Raw genomic sequence first — 16,225 nt, 5'->3', positions numbered from 1 at the left:
TATAAACTTCCCTCTTAGAACTGCTTTGGCTGCATACCATAGGTTTTGAGTTGTCATGTTTTCATTGGCATTTGTTTCTAGAAATTTTTTCATTTCCCATTTGATTTCCTCAGTAACCTATTGGTTATTTAGAAACGTGTTGTTTAATCTCCATGTCTTTGCGTTTCTTGCAGTTTTTTTCTTGTAATTGATATCTAGGCTCATAGTGCTGTTGTCGGAGAAGATGCTTGATTTGATTTCAATCTTCTTAAATTTTCTGAGGTTTGATTTGTGACCCAAGATGTGGTCTACCATGGAAAATGTTCCATGTACACTTGAGAAGGTGTATTCTTCTGCATTTGGATGGAATGTCCTGAAGATATCAATGAGATCCATCTCATCTAATGTGTCAGTTAAGACTTGTGTTTCCTTATTAATTTTCTGTTTTGACGATCTGTCCATTTGTGTAACTGGGTGTTAAAGTCTCCTACTATTATTATGTTATCATCAATTTCACCTTTTATGTCTGTTAGTATTTGTCTTATGTATGTTGGTGCTCCTATGTTGGATGCACAGATATTTTACAATTGTTATGTCTTCCTCTTAAGATTAGTCCCACGATCATTATGTAGTGTCCTTCCATATCTCTTGTAATACTCCTTATTTTAAGGTCTATTATATCTGATATGGCAATGGCACCCCACTCCAGTACTCTTGCCTGGAAAATCCCATGGATGGAGGAGCCTGGTGGGCTGCAGTCCATGGGATTGCTAAGAGTCGGACACGACTGAGTGACTTCACTTTCACTTTTCACTTTCATGCATTGGAGAAGGAAATGGCAACCCACTCCAGTGTTCTTGCCTAGAGAATCCCAGGGATGGGGGAGCCTGGTGGGCTGCCGTCTCTGGGGTCGCACAGAGTTGGACACGACTGAAGCGACTTAGCAGCAGCAGCAGCAGCATATCTGATATAAGGATTCCTATTCTTTTTCTTTTGCTTCCCATTTGCATGGAATGTATTTTTCCATCCTCTCATTTTCAGTCTATTATGTGTCTTTAGGTCTGAAGTGAGTTTCTTGTAGACAGCATATATTTGGGTCTTGTTTTTGTGTCCAATCAGCCAGTCTGTGTCTTTTAGTTGGAGCATTTAATCAATTTACATTTAAAGTAATTATCAATATATATGTTCCTACTGCCATTTTCTTAATTATTTAGGGTTGATTTTGGAGATCATTTTTCTTCTCTTGTATTTCTTGACTATATATATATCCCTTTAACATTTGTTGTAAAGCTGGTTTGGTGGTATTGAATTCTCTTAACTTTTGCCTGTCTGAAAGCTTTGTATTTCTCCATCAATTCTGAATGAGATTCTTGCCGGGTACAGTAATCTTCGCTGCAGATTTTTCCCTTTCAGTACTTTAAATATATCCTGCCATTCCCTTCTGACCTGCCGAGTTTCTGCTGAAAGATCAGCTGTTAAGCATATGGGGTTTCCCTGGTATGTTACTTGTTACTTCTCCCTTGCTGCTTTTAATATTCTTTCTTTGTGTTTAGTCCTTGTCAGCTTGATTAGTATGTGTCTTGGTGTGTTTCTCTTTTGGTTTATCCTGTGTGGGACTCTGTACCTCTTGGACTTGAATGACTATTTCCTTTTCCATGTTGGGAAAATTTTCAACTATAATCTCTTCAAAAATTTTCTCATACCCTTTCTTTTCCTCCTCTTCTTCTGGGATCCTTATAATTCAAATGTTGATGCATTTGATACTGTCCCAGAGGTCTCTGAGACTATCCTCAGTTCTTTTCATTCTTTTTACTTTATTTTGCTATTCAGAAGTTATTTCCACCATTTTATCTTCCAGCTCACTGAGTCATTCTTCTGCTTCAGATATTCTGCTATTGATTTCTTCTAGAGTATTTTTAATTTCAGTAACTGTGTTGTTGTCTCTGTATGTTTATTCTTTAGTTCTTCTAGGTCTTTGTTAATTGATTCTTGCATTTTCTCCATTTTGTTTTCAAGGTTTTTTTTATCATCTTTATTATCATTATTCTGAATTCTTTTCCAGGTAGTTTGCCTATTTCCTCTTCATTTATTTGGACTTCTCTGGTTCTAGTTTGTTACTTCATTTGTTAACTGATTTCTATGCCTTTTCCTTATTTTGTTTTTAACTTATTGTGTTTGAAGTCTCCTTTTCTGAGGCTTCAAGGTTGAATTCTTTCTTCCTTTTGGTTTCTGCCCTCCTAAGTTTGGTCCAGGAGTTTCTGTAAGCTTCATATAGGGTGAGATTTGTGCTGAGTTTTTGTTTGCTTTTCCTCTGATGGGCAAGGGTGAGTGAGATGGTAATCCTAGCTGCTGATGATTGGGTTTGTATTTTTGTTTTGTTTGTTGTTTAGATGAGGAGTCCTGTACAGGGTGCTACTGGTGGTTGGGTGATGCTGGGTCTTGTATTCAAGTGGTTTCCTTTGTGTGAGTACTCACTATTTGATACTCCCTAGGGTTAGTTCTCTGGTAGTCTAGGGTCCTGGAGTCAGTACTCCCACTCCAAAGGCTCAGGGCTTGATCTCTGGTCAGGAATGAAGATTCCAAAGTGGTTTGTTATGGTATTAAGTGAGATTAGAACAAATATCCAAAAATGAGAAACCAAAGATGAACCCCAGACAAATGGCAGTTACAAAATCAGGCAAATAATAATTAAAATAATAGAATATACACATATACATCTAACCCATGAGCAAAGTCAGAACAGTCCAACAAAAATAAAGTACAGTAGACTGACCCAGCAAACAAAGGAAATCAAAAATTATATTAACCAGTTAAGAACCAAACAACTAAAGTACAAACTGGAAAACAAAACTAAAGCAAGGTGCCAAGTGGGAAATAAAGCAGTGAAAATAAAACTAACAAATATGTTGAGAGCAAAGGAAAGAAAGATTGCAAAGTTAAATAGAGGTAGATGAAGACTTATATATGTTTTAAAGATTGACTGCAAGGGGAAAAGAACAATAGGAAAAGTAAACAAAGGAATAAATGTAAAAAAAAATAATAGGTTTAAAAAATTAAAATTAAAAAAAGAAAAAAGAAAAAAAAAAAAGGAAAACGCCACAGAACTGCAAAAGCCCAACCAACAAAGAGGCAGAGGTTTATGACAATAATAAAAATGTGACTGAGGAAAAAAAAAGCTCAAAAGCCTAACTGGATTTCATAGTGCCAATAAAATCAATAACTACAATGGAGAGGGAAAGAGAGGAACAAAAAAGAAAAAACAATCCAAAAGAATCTACAGGACAAGTCAAAACATAAGAAAAATAAACATTTTTCTTGAGTCACTGCTGTCAGAGTCCTTTCCCTTGCTGGGAGTCACAGTCCACCTCACCTCCCTAGGATGCCCTCCAACACTCTGCTGACCTCTGGACCTGCTGTGGGGGCAGCTCAGATTCTAATCTGGTCCTACTCCTATGTATTCTTGCTTCCAGTGTCCACAGCTATCAGAACTAGTGCGTTTCCTTTTGTGGGAGCTCTCAATGACCTTTTATATATTCCATAGACACAGTTGATCATGTGGATTTAATCTGCAGCTTGTACAGCTAGTCGGAAGGTTTTGGATCTTCTTCCTTAGCCACACTGCCCCTGGGTTTCAATTGTTTTATTTCCACCTCTGGATAAGGGTCGTCCACTGGGGTTTGCTCCTGAGGCTGCCCTGGAGGACTTGGGTTTGCCCCTGTGAGGGCCAGGTGTGGAGGTGGTCCAGCTGCTTGGGTGGCAGAGGTTCTGGCAGCACCAGGTATTCAGAGGAGTTGGTGGCCAGGGCAGCAGGAAATAGAGTGCTCTAAAAGGGTATGGCAACCAGTATTGGCCAATACGCTCCAGTAATCTTGCCTGGTGAACCCCTCCCTCTGATAAAGAAGCCTGGAAGACCACGGTCTACAGGGTCGCAAAGAGCTGGACACTAGCAAAGCGACCCTGCATGCATAAATGCAAGCCTTTTTTTCCCTGTGGCAGTTCTGCCCCAGTGACAGTTGAGCATGAAGGTGGCACAGCTGCTTGGCTTGTGGGGACTCTGATGGTACCAAGCTTACAGGGACAGACTGCAGTGATGGCCCTATCAGAGTCTTTTTTCGAGCCTCTTGTAGCTGGCAATCAGAAGGCCTCTTTGGCCAGTCTTTCTCCATAGCTCCACCCATTCAGGCACTTCGAGGGCTCCCTTGCCTGAGGTCCTTCTCTGTTGTTCCATGGGTCAGGGACATAGAGGGGTCCCCCTGGCTGGGGTCCTAATTTGTAGATCGGCACATCAGGCACTTCAAGGGGCACCCTGGGTGGGTCCTACTCTGTAGTTCAGTGCATCAGGCATTTGATGGGCCAGCCTCTCTATTGTTCAGCTGCCAATGCTGGCTTGTGGGGAGAGAGAGGCTATGGTGATGGCTCCATTCCCTATGCGTGACTCAGCAGAATCGCCTTGCTTCCATGGCTGCCTGGATTTCCTCCACAGGCATTTCCCACCACAATCTCCTCCCTCACATCCCCTCAATTCAACTCTCTGCAGTCAACAGCAGCCCTCGCCCTGGGATTGCTTCACAATCCCTAAACTCCAGCTCCCAGCCACTGTGCCTTCCAGGGAACCTGAGTCCCTGTCTGGGGTATGTACAGCTCTGGCAAGAACTATCTGATTCTCATTCCATTTAGGCTGCCACACATCAGCTGTTTCACTCTCAGCCTTATATGTTTCTCCTCCAACTCAGACAATTGCCCTGATGTGGGAATCAGGTCTCTGTTTCACTTCCCCCACCCGCCGACGGCAGGTCCAGTCCTAATGCTTCTGCTTTTTCCCCTAGTTCCTTTGTCCTACCAAGTTTTGCGTGGTTCTGTATGTTCTTTTCCTCTTGTCAGCTACTTCTGTCCATTCTCAGCTGGTGTTCTGCATGCACTTCTGTTTCTGAATGTGTATTCCTGATGTATCCCTGGAGAGAGATGTACTCCACATCCACCTACTCCTCCATCATCTTGTTCTCTGTCTTTAGTTTTGAAATACAAAAACTAGTCTAACTCTTGTCCTTCTTAATTTTATATTTGGTAGGCCCTCAATTTGCACTATTGGGTTATTTTTTTTTCAGGTTCATTACATCCTCTGATACCCTTAATCACAATATCTGATCCATCTATCCTTACTATTTATTCATAAGCTGGATCTCTGATTTGACCCCAGTGGCTCAGAGCTCAGTATGTTTGATATTTTATATTCTGAGTGAAATTACTATTTCATATTGCCAAATTACTTTGCTTGGCCAATATAAGTTTTTAACTTCCAAGAAAGCTTTGGCCTACTATGGTTGTTATGCCATTATGTTCTTGTTATCCTGGCCTTTTCTTATTACAAACTAAATTTAATTAAATTCAACACATAGCACATACAGCTTTCATATGGAACTAATATTTGACATTGTAACAATTATAAAATTATAAAGAATCATATGGCTCTGAGAAATCACAGAACATCATCCATGGGGAAATATTTTTTTAGAATAACCTTCTTCTAACAAGACAGCCATTCAGATTTCTAAGACTAAATACCCAGTTTCACTCCTCAGTAACATGAAGGTAAGCTGGTGTATTTCAAATCTCCAAAACAAACGCAACTGAAAATGGATTGAGTTTTTCACTCTGAAAAATTATTTAGACTGAAAGTTAAACCACATACTTTTATAGAGTGCATATAACCTAAAAACAATACAATAGTGCAATTTTAAAAGCCAAAAAATAAAGTACAATTTCAATTCTGGCTAGTTTTATAAAATATATATATATATAGTGCCCAGTTTGAAAAGGCTTCGCTTTACATACCACACTATAATACTTACAAGCTGATGTTCTAACAGTTGGATTTTTTCATCTTTTTTCTTTAGTTCCTCTTTAAGTTGTTTTATTTCATTTAGTAAATCTTCATTCTGAAATATTTTAAAAGATTCAACATGAAGTATTTAATTGTATTTTAAAACACTAATGAAAAATATTAAATTAATGATGCAGACTGAGCAATGAACTGTTTATTTAACATGAAGATTCTTCTTAAATATCCTAGCTATTTATCCATTAAAAAAAAACTCAGTTTGGTCTTCTAGGAACTCATAGTTTAATGTAGTCTGACATATAAACAATGAACAATAAGAGCAGCAACAGCTAACATTCACTGAGTACTGATCAGGTGCCAAGAGCTAAGTAATTTGGGGTATCTAAGTAATTGATTCCGACTGCAACTCTGAGGTAGATACTATTGTCCCCATTTCAGAGATATGAGGAACTAAGCTACATAAGTAAAATAAATTATACATAAAATAATAACTTCAGCTAGATTTCAAGGAATATATGAGTGCTTGTCAGAGGAAACGAAGGCCACGAGTAGAGGAAACTGCATCATTAAATGCACAAGAGTCATTTTCATGGCTGATGCAGAAATCAGTAGCAAGGTAAATGTGCCTGAAAGGGTATCAAGGAAGATTCTTTTTCTTTGAGCTACTTTCATGAAAACTGCCTGAATCAAAAAATAAATACTCTGTCAACTTAGTTTATAAGAAATTTCTATTAAGGCCAATCCCTTTCTCAAAATTAAAAAAAAAAAAAAAAAAAAGAAAGAAATTCCTGAAAGTATTAACAGGTATTAACAAACCTCATCTAGTCAAGGCTATGGTTTTTCCAGTAGTCATGTATAGATGTGAGAGTTGGATTATAAAGAAAGCTGAGCACTGAAGAATTGATGCTTTTGAACTGTGGTGTTGGAGAAGACTCTTGACAGTCCCTTGGACTGCAAGGAGATCCAACCAATCCATCCTAAAAGAGATCACTCTTGGGTGTTCATTGGAAGGACTGATGTTGAAGCTAAAACTCCAATACTTTGGCCACCTGATGCGAAGAGCTGACTCAGTTGAAAAGACCCTGATGTTGGGAAAGATTGAGGTCAGGAGGAGAAGGGGACAACAGAGGATGAGATGGTTGGATGGCATCACTGACTCAATGGACATGAGTTTGGGTGAACTCCAGGAGTTGGTGATGGACAGGAAGGTTTGGCATGCTGTGGTTCATGGGGTCACAAAGAGTCGGACATGACTGAGCAACTGAACTGAACTGAACACAAACCTATTGTCAAGGTAAGCAGGAATTCGGTTATATTGTCACATGTAAGGTATCATTATCTTATAGTTAGATCATTTTGTTTACTGCTATTTAATTATCCAGAAATATATACTGATGAAATAGTGCTGCCAAGGAAAATTAAAGCTAACCCTTAAACAACACAGGAGTTAGAGGCGCCCACCCTATGCAAAGTAAAAAGATCTGGGTATAACTTTTGGTCAGTGCTCCACATCCACAGTTCCTCCAAAACCAAAAGGTTCACATCCTTGTATTCAACCAACTGTAGATTGATGTAGTAGTATAGTATTTTTTAAAAAATCCAAGTATAAGTGGACCCATGCAGTTTAAAACTTGTTCAAGGGTCATCTGTAGAATATACACATAAATGATACATCTTTCCAGAGAGAATAATAAGTAAGCAAATATAATGTGTTGGTAATGAGCAAAGTATACCATCTTCTTCAGATAGGTTGGGGATAAAAAATATTTCAGTCTCATTAACACGAGATCAAAAACAAACATTTTATGAAGGCTCTGATGTATCAAATAAGCATCAGAATGGGAAAGAAACAATAGAGAAGAAAATTTTTTTTTTTAATTTTGCAGTTGTTATTCACACAGCAATGGCGAAGAACTATTGTGTATGAAAAAATGACTTTCAGTTGAATTTTTAAAATGTTCAGGGACTTAAAAAAATCACAAATCAAGATAAAAAAAAGATGGATTGCAAATCATGAGTTAAATTAGTGGGAGAAGTACTCAATGTGCTTAATAAGACTGCAGAAAAAATGGTACATTGTCAGACATAAAAACTGATCTTTTTGTACAAACGTATGACTGTATATACAATAGTCATAAAAATTACTTGCATTCCAGTTTCAGTTATGCAACTCATATGCCAAAGAAATGATCCTAAGTACAAGAAAACCCATAAGATCTTCAAGTTTACAAACTTAGACTGCCTTATAAGAGGACAACTGAAATGCAATGTAGCAACTTGACGGAATACTATACAGCAATCAGATCAGATCAGATCAATCGCTCAGTCGTGTCTGACTCTTTGAGACCCCATGAATCGCAGCACGCCAGGCCTCCCTGTCCATCACCAACTCCCGGAGTTAACCGAGACTCACGTCCATCGAGTCAGCGATGCCATCCAGCCATCTCATCCTCTGTCGTCCCCTTCTCCTCTTGCCCCCAATCCCTCCCAGCATCAGAGTCTTTTCCAATGAGTCAACTCTTCCCATGAGGTGGCCAAAGTACTGGAGTTTCAGCTTTAGCATCATTCCTTCCAAAGAAATCCCAGGGCTGATCTCCTTCAGAATGGACTGGTTGGATCTCCTTGCAGTCCAAGGGACTCTCAAGAGTCTTCTCCAACACCACAGTTCAAAAGCATCAATTCTTCGGCGCTCAGCCTTCTTCACAGTCCAACTCTCACATCCATACATGACCACAGGAAAAACCATAGCCTTGACTAGACGAACCTTTGTTGGCAAAGTAATGTCTCTGCTTTTCAGGCATTACTAGGATCTGCTGATGTTAGAGAAAATGCACCCAAAAGTGAAATCAAAATATGAGTATGGTAAAACATTTAGAACCAACATGCTTATAGCATTATTTATATGATAAGCACTGCTCTAAGGACTTTACACATAAAGACAGGAAAAGGAAAACATATCAGGAAATGGTTAACCCCAATGAAGTTTTAAAGGGTAAGTTCTAACCACACAAAGTGTGGCAAACTTTTGACTTTAGGTTTAGGGATTCTGTAAGACAATATAGACATGGGGACAAGGATAGCATATTTGGAGAATTATAAGCAGTAATGGTCACCCTGCTTATTTAACTTCTATGCAGAGTACATCATGAGAAACACAGGGCTGGAAGAAGCACAAGTGGGAATCAAGGTTGCTGGGAGAAATATCAATAACCTCAGATAAGCAGATGACACCACCCTTATGGCAGAAAGTGAAGAGGAACTAAAAAGCCTCTTGATGAAAGTGAAAGAGGAGAGTGAAAAACTTGGCTTAAAGCTCAACATTCAGAAAATGAAGATCATGGCATCTTCATGGGATCCCATCACTTCATGGGAAATAGATGGGGAAACAGTGGAAACAGGGTCAGACTTTATTTTTCTGGGCTCCAAAATCACTGCAGATGGTGACTGCAGTCATGAAATTGAAAGATGCTTACTCCTTGAAAGGAAAGTTATGACCAACCTGGATAGCATATTCAAAAGCAGAGACATTACTTTGCCAACAAAGGTCCATCTAGTCAAGGCTATGGTATTTCCAGTGGTCATGTATGGATGTGAAAGTTGGACTGTGAAGAAGGCTGAGCGCCGAAGAATTGATGCTTTTGAACTGTGGTGTTGGAGAAGACTCTTGAGAGTCCCTTGGACTGCAAGGAGATCCAACCAATCCATTCTGAAGGAGATCAGCCCTAGGATTTCTTTGGAAGGAATGATGCTAAAGCTGAAACTCCAATACTTTGGCCACCTCCTGGGAAGAGTTGACTCACTGGAAAAGACTCTGATGCTGGGAGGGATTGGGGGCAGGAGGAAAACGGGACGACAGAGGATGAAATAGTTGGATGGCATCACTGACTCGATGGACCTGAGTTTGAGTGAACTCCGTGAGTTAGTGATGGACAGGGCAGCCTGGCGTGCTGCGATTCATGGGGGTCTCAAAGAGTTGGACACGATTGAGCGAGTGAACTGAACTGAAGCAGTAATGCTGCACACGAAGGCTGTGGTGAACAGTGGGGAGCAATGCAGTTAGTAATCTAGGCAAGGGACAGATCACAGAGGGCCTGAACTTCAAGCATGCTTCAGCCAGGGATTAACAGATAGATCTGCATTGGAGATGGCTTGGACAGCTGTGTGGAGGATATATTGACAAGGATTATACTGATATATATAAAAATCAATCTCTCTCATACTTGGTAATCTCGTCCACAGGACATTTCCAATGTGTCCCACTCACAATGGGAAACCCATGTTGGGGCTTCCCTGGTGGATCAGATGGTAAAGACTCTGCCTGCAATGAAGACCTGGGTTCAATCCCTGGGTTGGGAAGATCCCCTGGAGAAGGGAATGGCTACCCACTGCAGTATTCTTGCCTGGAAAATTCCATAGACAGAGGAGCCCGGCAGGCTACAGTCCAAGGGCTTGCAAAGAACTGGGTACAACTGAGTGACTAACAACACAACATGTTAGATGTGAAATCATGAGAGTGGAAAGTTCAATGAACACTGGACTAAAGATACAAACCTACATTCTAAAAAAGAAAAGAATCCAAGAAAGGCGAGCAGGCAGGTGGTGTGGAGGAGGAGAGGGGATGTTAAGGGGTAAGGGAATTCCAAAAGAACTGACACAAAAACCAAGGGATAAAGCTTTTATGACAAAGGCCATGCCAAATGTGTATTTTTCCAGGTTTCCAGAACAACTAGAAAGAGAGTCAAGGAAAGGTTTATCTGATTTACTGAATTTAGGATAGGTAAGATACAGAAATTTATAAAGTGAGGATGAAGAGGAAGTAAAGAAAGCACACTAATGAGACATGAGAGAGGAGGCAGACAGTTTGGTCTTTAACTGCAGCAGAAGATAGAGTCGAGAACAAGAAAGGGTAGTCTTCCACAGCACAGTGGTCACTTTTCCCTGTAACTGGAATAAAGTAAATCAGAGTGACAGACACAGATAAGTTGGGAGGCAGAAAGGCAAAGAAGATCTTCCTTGATGAACACAAGGCAAATGCAGCAGCTGAGAAGAGTGGCTGAGAAAGGGGATGAGACAAGTGGTCAATGTCTGAAACAGCTCATCAGGGACATGGCAGAGGTAGCTGTCTTGGGATAAAGGAGAGACTGGTGACATGGCAGGTCCAGTGGAGAGTTTAGGCCCTAAAGTTGTAATGGTATAAGTCACAACATTTGTATCATTTGAAATTGAACTGCAAAACCATCCTCAATGAGCAGATTCGGGGATTTGCTGATTAAAGTGAAGGACTGTCTAGTGTACTAGAAAGAGTAAGTATGAGCTATTGCATGCATGCGTGCTCAGTTGTGTCTGACTGTTTGTGACCCGGGAGCCAGGCTCACTCTGTCTCTGGAATTTTCCAAGCAAGAATACTGTAATGGATTGCCATTTCCTACTCATAGGAGATCTTCCTGGTCCAGGGATTGAACCCCTGTCTCTTGTATCTCCTACATTGGAAGACAGATTCTGGACTATTGGCACCACCTGGGAAGCCCAGTGAGAAACTGCATCTAACCTCAAAAAGAAGGAAGAAAGGCTAGGGATGATCTGCCTGAAAGGAAAGTCACTGAGGACAGGAGAGAAACACATGCTGTGTCTATCCTACAACACTAAACGTACGGACAAACTTTAGAGGAGGGTGGAAAAAACAAAGACACAAGTTCCGTAAAAAAGGTTGGAATTAACTTTTTTCTTTAAAAAGAATTTATTTATACGTAAAAAAGTTTCACAAAAAAATTTAGAAAAAAGTCAATTTTTACTTTTAAAGTAGCAATCACAAAACAAACAAAAAACAACTGAGAGACAACCAGAAATCATCTAAATCAATGGCTCTCAAGGGAGTATGTAAGTTAAGTTTTTCAAAAAGAGATGTCCTCCTGCAAACCTATTATTATACTCACAACAGGATGGAAACATGGAGATGGGAAGAAATTTATATTAAAGAACAGGTAGGTAACACACTGAAAAGCCAAGATCGGATAACCAGATGTGACTATTATCTGATATTTTTTTATTTTGTGTTTTCTACATAAATTTGTTCCCCAAAAGTCACTCCATATCCTATGAGAAAACTGTGCTTCCCTGACGCTTAATATCAAGACTGGTCAGTTGACCTGTTTTGGAAGCAACATATGTTACATTCAACCAATGTATTCTGCCAATGCTACTTTCCCTCAGGTTCAAAAAGCATGACCTTCATCCAGAGTCCCAGAAAGAAGAAAAAACATTAAGTCTCACTAATCTACAACCAAAATGCAACATAATGAGAAATAATAAGTAAGAAATAAACTTTTGTTAAAAACAAATAAAAAAAAGAAATAAACTTCTGTTATTGTAAGCCACCAATATTTTGAGGCTGTTACTACAGACAAGTAGAACACACTGACTAGAATACTTTGAAAACAGAATGTGAAAGGAAACAATAATTTTACCTGGAACTAGGAAAGACAAGAATACTTGTATGTCCTTAAGAAATAAATATGTGATTCAGGAAGATTAAAAAAAAAAATCTTTCTTCAACTAAAACTAGACCTAAAGATGAGAACTATAAAAAAAATATACCTTCAAGTACAAAATGCATCTGTATTCTATATATCTTTCAACATAAAAAAATGTCATTTTCAGCTAAAAGTTCTTCAATATTGTGATTATATATATATATACACACACATATATATATGAGAAGTACCTATTAACAGTTTTAATTTTTATTGGTAGTCATATTTTAAATTGTTATTCATATAATTCTGAAAAAAAAAAAAGATTTAATTAATTTTTAAAAAAGAATCCTGCACCACTATTAATACTGGGACAGATTACTATCCAACTGATAAAACAAACTCAAATTAAAGTACCACAGGGATATCAATTTAACTTAAAAAGTTAGTAAAAGTGAAGAGCAAATCTGACCAAAACCCAAGACAACAAAGTTGCAGGTTTAAATATATTTATTATTAAAAGTTTTATTATTGCTTTATAATTTTAGTAATAAAATTTTTTTTTAAATTCAGCATGACTACCTAGTCATCATACCTTGCATATTTGATCACCATCTTCTGGTTCTGGACTAGATGGCAATGAGAGTTGAACATCATGCAATGAACCACTTCCATCATGCTGTCAGAAAGAAGAAAAGGAAAACGCAAGAGTAATACAATTAACTGCAGACATTCTGCTCAACCTGAACTCACCCCAGACCAAATGCTAGAATGGTAATCAATTAAGATTTTAGAAATCTCCTTTTTACCTCCATGCACTGGTAGAAACAAACATAGAAGAGGAAACAACAGAGTTCAGGAAAGAATAATTTGTGGAACATTCACTATGTAAGCTGACGGTGAGAAAGCCACTGAAAGTTTTAGAATGGGAAAAGAAATATAGGACAATTCCTTAAAAATGTTAAGATTACTCCACCTATGAAAAATGTAAAATAAAAGTCAAATTAAATCTGATTTGAATCAGATCTAGTGCTTTGAGTACAAAGGAGTCAGAAACAATAATATTAAATGACTCAAAAAGAGCTGACCACAGAAAACATTTGAATAGAAACAGACACATGAGTATACATAACTGCATGACTCTATCAAGTTTGAGAAGAGGTAAAATTAATTTATGGTGCTAAAAATCAGAGGAGTGGCTGACTTAGGAGAAAGGGGTTATTGACAGTAAAGTGCATTATAACCCATAAAGATGCTGGAAATGTTTTGTGTCCTCTCTGTATGGCAGTTACATGGGTACATACAAGTGAAAAGTACAAGCTTTACACTTAAGACTGGTACACCTTTAAGCACTTTACTTGATATATGCTATACCTCAATTTAAAAAATTGAAAAAATTAAAGTTTTTGTCCTTAAATACAATTTTAAAAAAAATAACAGGGTATCATTAAGTCCTACCTCTTGCTTAAATAGTTTAGGAATAATCAGATAAAACATGGCATGTCCAATGATTCACAGACAACCTTAAAAAAGATGAACTAAGAATATGCCTGGGATGATGGTGAGGGATGTAGACCCTGACCAATGCAGTACAACTGCAACTCAATACCTTATTTATTCAGATGGTACCTGGCTGCCTTGTGATACCCTCTGAATCAATAGCGTTCAAGGAACACTACCATAGCACCTCTCTCTCCTGAAGGAAATCTCCCAGATATGGCAATCTCCTACACTGGAACAGAAGTGTTAAAAGGTTACGGTACTATATATATACCTATTGAATCAGAAACACTAGTGATGGGGCCTAGGAATGAGTATTTAGAAAAACTCAACAAGTAAGAGTGACTGACAGTGAAGTATTAGCATTTGTCAAATTTCCAGCAGAGATAAATTACATTTTTATTGGTGATGCCATAGACATTAAGGATTCAACCTGAGAAAGAATCCAACATCCCAATGAATAACAAATGTTCACAGAACACATTAAAAATGCTTTTTAAAAAAGTAAGGAATTTACAAGACTCATTTTAGTAAAGTTTATCTCTGCCTTGAACTATAAAAACAGAGCCAGTCCTATAAACCAGACAGCTACATACAAAAAAAAAAAAAAAGAAGAAGAAAGAAAGAAATTAGATCATTCTTTAACACCACACACAAAAATAAGCTCAAAATGGATTATAGACCTAAATGTGAGACCAGACACTATTAAACTCCTAGAGGAAAACACAGGCAGAACACTCTGACATAAATCACAGGAATATCCTTTTTGAGCCAACTCCCAGAATAATGGAAATAAAAACAAAAATAAAATAGGACCTAATTAAACTCTCAAGCTTTTGCACAGCAAAGGAAACAAAAAACAAAACGAAAAGACAATCCACAGGTTGGGAGAAAATATTTGCAAATGATGTGACCAACAAGGGATTAGTCTCCAAAATTTACAAACAGCTCACAAGGCTTAACAATATCAAAACAAACAACTCAATTGACAAATGGGCAGAAAAACTAAACAGAAATTTCTCCAAAGACATACAGATGACCAAGAGGCACATGAAAAGATGTTCAACATAGCTAATTATTAGAGAACTGCAAATCAAAACTACAATGATGTATCACCTCACACCAGCCAGAATGACTATCATCAAAAAATCCACTAACAATAAATGTTGGAGAGGATGTGGAGAAAAGGAAACCCTCTTACACTGTTGGTGGTAATGTAAATTGGTACAGCCGCTAAAGAGTACAGAGTTCCTTAAACAATTAAAAAGAAATTTACCATAGGACCCTGCAATCCCACTCCTCAGCATATATTTGGAGAAAAACATGATCTGAAAAGATACATGCACCTCAGTGTTCACTGCAGCACTGCTTATAATAGCAAAGACATGTAATCAACTTAAATGTCCACTGACAGAGAAATGGATAAAGAAGATGTGATACATATACAGTGGAATATTAGTCATTAAAAAGAATGAAATAACACTATTTGCAGCAATATGGACTGACCTAAAGACTGTCATAATGAGTGATGTAAGTCAGACAGAGAAGGAAAAATGTCATACAACAATCACTTGTATGTAGGATCTAAAAAAAAAAAAACTATACAAATGAACTTACCTACAAAACAGAAAGAGATTCACAGACTTAGAGAATGAACCTATGGTTGCCTGTACACACTGCTACATTTAAAATGGATAACCAACTATATACAATGGATAACCTACTGTACAGCATGTGGAACTCTGGTTATGTGGCAGCCTGGATGGGAGAGGAGTCTGGGGGAGAATGGATACATGTATATGGATGGCTGAGTCCCTCCACTGTTCATCTCAAACTACCACAACAATATAAATCAGCTATACCCCAATACAAAATGTTTTAAAAGTTAAAAAAAAAAAAACAAGGCAGTCCTATATATAAGTATGTATTTGAGAAAAGAGGAACTATAAAACAACTTATTTTCCAACGTCTACAATACCTTCCTGGCCACTGCAAAGCAGGAACCCCAAGGAATAGGAGACAACACAAGCTCACACTGCTTTGCCTTGGACATGGGAAAAGTTGTGGGAAGTGTGCAGTAGAACAGGAACTTTCACTGTAGAGGAATAAAAAGGCAAGCCCATAGAAATAGAAAATACCAGGATGTCATGAAGAAAGTAACTCTAGAAAACTGTATATAAATTTCTAGGTTCACCACTCCTGAGCATCACACTTGCTTGGATCTGATCCTAAGAAGCATTTCATAGACTTTGAGAAATAAACCAAGACCACATTGCCCAGGTCCCAAGCTGCCCACTGGAAGGTGTACACTCAAAACAGACCTGGCAGGCACGGCAAAGGCTTTGGAAACAACTGACATTACAACCACAACCCAAAGGTGGCTAATCAGAACTTGCTGTGTGATCCCAACCAAATAATCTATCTGCTTAAAAGGAAA

General features: G+C 38.3%; 1 protein-coding gene across 6 annotated transcripts in view; it reads right to left on the bottom strand.

Moving 5' to 3' along the window:
- CCSER2 (coiled-coil serine rich protein 2) overlaps positions 1–16,225 on the bottom strand; it is a 166,580-nt gene that overhangs the window by 39,809 nt on the left and 110,546 nt on the right. For all 6 annotated transcript variants that reach the window (XR_008699379.1, XM_055537937.1, XM_055537927.1 and 3 more), the window contains 2 exons: positions 12,884–12,967; positions 5,829–5,915 (listed from right to left, as the gene is read on the bottom strand). Coding sequence is in view for 5 of the 6 variants with exons in the window: in XM_055537937.1 (XP_055393912.1) it covers positions 5,829–5,915; positions 12,884–12,967 (171 nt within the window). In the remaining variant the exon portion in view is untranslated. The remainder of the gene's footprint in view (positions 1–5,828; positions 5,916–12,883; positions 12,968–16,225) is intronic.

This window comes from Bubalus kerabau, chromosome 1 (assembly GCF_029407905.1).
Source record: "Bubalus kerabau isolate K-KA32 ecotype Philippines breed swamp buffalo chromosome 1, PCC_UOA_SB_1v2, whole genome shotgun sequence".
In the NCBI taxonomy this organism is placed as follows: Eukaryota; Metazoa; Chordata; class Mammalia; order Artiodactyla; family Bovidae; genus Bubalus; species Bubalus kerabau.
The sequence above is the reverse complement of the archived record's forward strand: the minus strand, read 5'-3'. Positions and strand labels throughout refer to the sequence as shown.